Source organism: Lynx canadensis, chromosome E2, assembly GCF_007474595.2.
Source record: "Lynx canadensis isolate LIC74 chromosome E2, mLynCan4.pri.v2, whole genome shotgun sequence".
In the NCBI taxonomy this organism is placed as follows: domain Eukaryota; kingdom Metazoa; phylum Chordata; class Mammalia; order Carnivora; family Felidae; genus Lynx; species Lynx canadensis.
The window spans coordinates 6,478,459-6,484,458 of record NC_044317.1 but is presented as its reverse complement, the minus strand read 5'-3'; the positions used below and the strand labels follow the sequence as shown (position 1 = coordinate 6,484,458).

At 46.1% G+C, this 6,000-nt stretch overlaps 1 protein-coding gene across 2 annotated transcripts in view; it reads right to left on the bottom strand.

Annotated features, from left to right (window-relative positions):
- Positions 1 to 594: 594 nt before the first annotated feature.
- The window catches only part of SDR42E1 (short chain dehydrogenase/reductase family 42E, member 1), a 27,980-nt gene continuing 22,574 nt past the window's right edge, over positions 595 to 6,000 (bottom strand). The window contains exons 2-3 of one of the 2 annotated variants that reach the window (XM_030297202.2): positions 5,517 to 5,610; positions 595 to 4,701 (exon numbers count right to left, since the gene is read on the bottom strand). In XM_030297202.2, coding sequence (XP_030153062.1) covers positions 3,588 to 4,701; positions 5,517 to 5,584 — 1,182 coding nt within the window. In that variant the 5' untranslated portion in view covers positions 5,585 to 5,610 and the 3' untranslated portion in view covers positions 595 to 3,587. The remainder of the gene's footprint in view (positions 4,702 to 5,516; positions 5,611 to 6,000) is intronic. The other variant, XM_030297204.1, reaches the window with a different exon arrangement.

Below are 6,000 nucleotides of genomic sequence, written 5' to 3'. Positions count from 1 at the left end.
GTGTGTGTGATGTATCCAGGCAGAGAAGCAGAGGTACTTGGATAGATGGGTCTGGAGCTCAGAATGGTCTGGGCTGGAACTCTATTTAGTGGTCTCTGTTTGGCACAGAGATGGAAATGAAAGCCAGGGGCTTGGACAAGATCACTTAGGGAGAGAAAGTATGGTATTAGAAGAGGGTCTAGGACTGAGCACTGAAGAAATATTCCACTTACAACCAGTGTGGAGGAGAGGATAAAGGAAACCAATGAGACATATAGGAGTGTGGTAGCAGGCTCCAACATGGACCCCAGTGATTCCCCACCCCTTGGTCTTTATGTGCTGTGTAGCCTCCCACATGGGATAGCGCTAACCTGGGTAGCCAATGCAGTATCGTGGAAATGACCGTGCACGACTGAGGTTGTGGCTACAAAACCTTTTAAGACTTGAGAGAGACCTAAGGTAGTCCCTAAAAAAGTTGTTCAAATAATAAGAGTTATTGTCCCTCAGCAGTCTGAGCAGCAGCCCAAGGCAAAGAAGGACTTATCTCCAAGAAATATGTGGGTGTGGCTTTTGCCTAATGGAGTGAACTGGAGTAAGACTCAGAGGAGACACACAGAGTTCAAAAATAATTATATTTGCATTAACATTATCAGCTTGCACTGAAAGAGATACACTACAAAATGTAAAGAGGGCTTTATATCCCCCAAATTCTACTGGGTGGTAACGGGCTGAGAACATGTTAACTGTCTATCTACACGGGCTACCTTTCACTGAAAGGAAAAATGACTCAGAGGATGGAACCAAGAGCCCAGCCTCCAAGATGGCCCCCAGCATTCCCCACCTTCTGGTATCCACACCTTTGGGTACTTCCTTCCTCCCCACACTGAATTAGACTGACCTGTGTAACCAGTATACTGTGGAGTGCCAGGGTGTGGTGTTTGAGGATAAGCCGTAAAGGCCATTGCAGCTTCCACCCTGCTCTCCTGGATCACCTGCTCTGGGGAAAACCAGCCACCATGTCGTGAAGACATTCAAGCAAGCCTACGGAGGTGCCCGCATGGTGAGGCATTGAGCCTCCTGCCAATGGTCGTGTGGGTGAGCCATCCTGGGTGGGCCCTCCAGCTTCCGTCAGGCTTCCAGAGGACTGTCGTGCCAGATACCATGGGATGACCCTCATGAGGGACTCCAAGGAAACCGACGCAGTTAAGCCGCACCAAAATACCTGACCCGTAAAAGCCAGGAGGTGATGTTTGTTGTTTTAAGATATGTCTTGGGGGTACTGTGTTAACATGATACACCTTAGTGTAATTCGTAGCATGTCTTAGGGTAATGCAACAGATCATTAATACAAGGAGAAAAACCAAGAGTGAGCTCATGAACGGTAGATGAACTCTTGTCTCAAGGGGACAGTGGACATGGGTGTAAGTGGTGAGGGACAGCCGAATGTCTCTTCCCTGGATGACAACAAGGCCCGAATAGCCATCCTTAGTTTCGTGTGGAAAACAGGAAAACCCCCACTACACTCAGTCTACTTGGTGCGAGAAAACTAAGAAGTATCTATCATTGTTCTCCAGGACCTTGTTGAAAACATGTTCTGCAAGTCTGCGATGCCTCTCAAGGACACTGCATAGATGTCTTGCTGAACTTATCCACTCTTTCAGTGGCCTTCTCGTGCGGACACGTCATGCCATTAGTGGGCTGTACGTGAACAGGGGAGCCCGCCGTGCAGCACCTGGACTGCTGGACTTGCCTAGGTGCTCATACAAGCGAACTCCAGGCTAAAGCAAAAGCTTCTCAAGATAGAAAAAGACTCTGAAAACCTTTTACCAAAAATGCTCACCACCACCTCAAATTTATGTTTTAATTTATCTTTGAAAGTACTTTCACGACATCTTATTTAAGCTCACAACCACCCGTGTGAGGAGGGTGGGTGGGTGGCTTTGTAGAAAAGGCAGATACGGGTCATTCCCAAATGAGGAAACAGGCTTCAATCGCTTGGTTAAGGCCACACAAACCATTCATGGTTGCAGGTCTCCTGGTATCAGGTTGAGTGCTTTTCTCCAAAAGATCCAGGGAGCATTAACCACGGACTATTCACCTGGCACCTTCTTTCTACAAATAATCTCAAAACAGCTCGAACGCCACCTTCCGCAGCAATCTATCTGCCTTATGCTTTAATACTGGCTTTTCTGAAACTGGAATTGTGGAAGGGGTGAAGATCCTCTGTCTTCTTTCCACATTGGTTCCTATGCAACTGTACAAACTGAATGTCTTACACAGCAGTCCTCAGGAGTGGCTGGACGGTAATGACACCCTTCAAAACATTCCTCATTGGAAGCTGCCTTCAGAGAACAAAACCTCTTCCCGGAAGAAAAGCAGTCTATTAGTTCAGAGTTATGTTTCACTTTTAAATTACAAATAGCATCATTCCCTTGACCATCTTCCTTAATCGGATTTTTATCCGTTTCCTAAATGTTACTCTATGCTCAGAGACCAAAACTTTACAAACACTGAGCATATGCAAACGTGCTGGTTACAGACTCTGAGGGGCTTACCCCAAAGACATTCCAGAAAGGTTAGAGCGATAGCACTAACAGAACACTAACACCTCTGAACAGAACTCCCCTGAGGAAGAAAACCCTCATAAGGGTTTGTATCAGGAATGTATGGCAACGATATTAATTAAAATAATGACTTGTCTGTGTTGAGTGGCACTTGATACGTCTTGTCTAATTTAATCCTCAAAAGAATCCTATGAGGTAAGACACAGTTCTATTTGTTTAAAAATCAAACCTTACCATGTGATCACACAGGTGTAACGCCCTTATATCATAAAGGGCAAAGAGTAATTCCTAAAAACTACAGGAATGAATGGCTCATATAATGTCTCTCAAAAGCTTCCACCTCCTCAGAGGGTTGGTCTGTAGGGATCTGACCCAATTTGGTGGTTTTCACACAGTTTCAAGCCTGTTAGTGTTTTGCCACTGCTGTATCAGTGCATGTTTTAGTCTACTGTAACTGGACAGAGATAGTAGAGGACAGAAGTAAGTACATTTTTGACTTCTGAGAAACTCAAGACATTTCCAATTTTCCTCATCTCGCTCTGTGGCTCCAAAATGACTTCTATTGTACCCATCAAAAGGAGGAAGACACACGAAACCGCATCTCAAACTGATCTTTGCTTCTTTTTTTCTCCTATCATGGTTTGTTTGGTCCAAGAAGGTAAGAAATGAAGACTTCATCCAAGAATCTGTTCTTTTATTTCTTTTCTTTTTTTTTTTTTTTTTAAGTTATTGATTCATTTTGAGGTGGGGTGTGGGAAGAGAGAAGGAGAAAGAGAATCCCAAGCAGTCTCCCTGCCACTCGAGCTCACAAACCGTGAGATCACGACCTGAGCCAAGATCAAGAGTCGACTAAGTCACCCAAGTGCCCTTCCAAGAATCTATTAAGTAGCAATTTGAGGAGCCAAGATTTGCTACCAGGTATCCATTTGTATCTATCTACCTAGATATTGATGTAGATTTATTTAGAGATAGATACATTGTTTAATACTGTGTTTCTTGAAAACCATCTCAACAAGTGTGCTCCGATCCGTGTTTCTAGCTCCTTCAGAGTGATCGAGCCACAGGAGAAGGCAGCCATATGAGAACCACTATGACCAAGAGGAAGACCGTCAGCCCATCCCAAACAAGACACCCGGAGGCATGACCCCCAGGACTTCTGCCGTGGCCATGTGCCTTAAACCAGTCGACTACTTCCTGGAGGTCAAATGGCTGAGCCTCATAACCCAGCTCCTTCTTGGCCTTCTCTAGACTAAAGTAATGTGTGACGCCAGTTTTGTAAACTTCTGTGCGGGTGAGGAAGGGCTGGAAGTTGTAGACCCGACCAAAAAGGAAGTGAGCCATTTCTGTCAGGAAAGCAAAACAGTAGATGAGGGTCAAGGGCAGGCGGATGGATGGGAACCTGTAGCCCAGGCCCTCAACCAGAGGCCGGAGGAACTCAAAGTTGTTCACGGGTCTGCCGTCCGAAATGAAGTAGGGCTGCCCAGAGGCCACGTGGCCCTTGGCAGCTGTCAGGGCCTCTGAGGCCAGAATGTGAGCCTGGACCAAGTTATCCACGTGGACAAATTCAACCAGGCTCCCAGGATCCCCATACACAAACTTGAAGAGACCCCTCTCAATGTAGCTCACTATCCTGGGTAGGTGCCTTTGTTCTCCAGGCCCGTAGATGCCAGCCGGCCTCAGAGCACAGGTTCTCAAGACACCATCACTTCTTACCAGGGTAGCACCATTGGCCTCCAGCACTTTCTTTTCTGCAATAGATTTGGTCCGAGAGTAGTGATCAGGATGGAGGTGAAGAGGTAGGTAAGGCAGAGATTCATCTCCATTTCTGATAACTTGACCTCCAAAGATGACATTGAAAGTGCTAGTGTAAACTAACCTTGGCACCCCTCTCCTCCTGCAAACCTGGAGGATGTGGTCTGTGCCCCCGACGTTGACTTCTTCAATCAGGCTTCGATTCAGCTGCTCCCGCCCCGACATGCCGTAAGAGGCGATATGGAACACACATGCAATGTCCACATCCTGGAAGGCTTTCTCCACATCACAGAGGTGGCGAATGTCTCCGTGTATAAACTTGACTCCCTCTGGCAAGGGATGAGCAGGGCTTTTGATGTCAAAGAGAATCACGTGGAATCCTTTCTGGTTCAGAGCACAGCCTAGGCTGAAACGAGGAAAAGCAAGTTAGATCGAATCGTGACTAAGCTATGCCTGACGAAAACCGCATAAAATAATTTACCAATCAATGTGGGGCTGACCCAAGTCTACTGGGCTTATCCTGAGTCCCCTCGCTTTACATGTTCATTGTGCAACAATCCCTTATGTAAGCACTCAAACATTCAAAACTGAGGATCCACATATCCTTGCTTCTTCTATCTTCTCACATAGATGGTAGCAACTAGAGGTTCCATTTTCCCCCTCTGTTTTAGGACCCACCATCCATTCTTTGGGACATTCATGAATGATAACAGAGCTGCAAAGGAATAACTTATTATTTGGGGGCACCCGGGTGGCTCAGGCACTTGAGCCTCAGACTCCTGGTTTCGGCTCAGGTTGTGATCTCATGGTTCGTGAGTTCAAGCCCAGCATCGGGCTCTGTGATGACAGCGTGGAGCCTGCTTGGGATTCTCTCTCTCTCCCTGCCCTCCCCTGCTCACTTTCTCTCTCTCTCTCTTCAAAAACAAATAAATAAACATTAAAAAAAAGAGTAAGTATTATTTTAAAATGTTTTTGGTGGGCGCATTATCTACACCTGCCCCCAATTTAATGCCTTTACAAAGAATCTTTCTTAAAGTAGTATATATCTGTAGTTCTGAATTTCAATGTCTGAGCAGTGGGCAACCTAGTTCATTTCTGGTTTAACACTGTTCAAATGAGTAAAAGTCTACACTGTACTCATGTCAGAGTCAAAAGCTGTCATTTTTTTTCCAGCAACTACCAATAAAATAATTCCACAGACGTGTTTATCGATGCACTGACCGGAAACCAAAATAGCCACCTCCTCCTGTAATAAGGACCGTTTCCTTCGGGGATTTGTGGGAGTCCATAGGTGGCAGTCAGGAGCTCACTGGACCTAGTAGAAAGAAATGCAACAATGTTACTGACCCCACCTGGCCTAGTGCTGCATCAGAAAAGGGGAGCTGGTAACAAGGCTTATGAAGACTCAGCAGAACGCCCAACAGAGGACGGGCACTCTGTGATGTCATTTCTCACACTTCCTTTGCTTGGAGCTCTAAGCATTTGGGGATTGGTTGTCCCATTACCTTTCCACGTACCAAGGTCACATCTCTCAAAAGCACAGGGTTGCGGAAATGCTTGACGAGTTCTTCTGCATAACCGTACTAAGTACCTGAGATCGCCAGGAAAGCTAACCAGTCCACCATGCAGAGAGAGGTCAGTTGGTGGGACAGCTACGGAGGCTGTTTCTAAACACAGTGGATGTCAGTCACTGATATTTCAACCC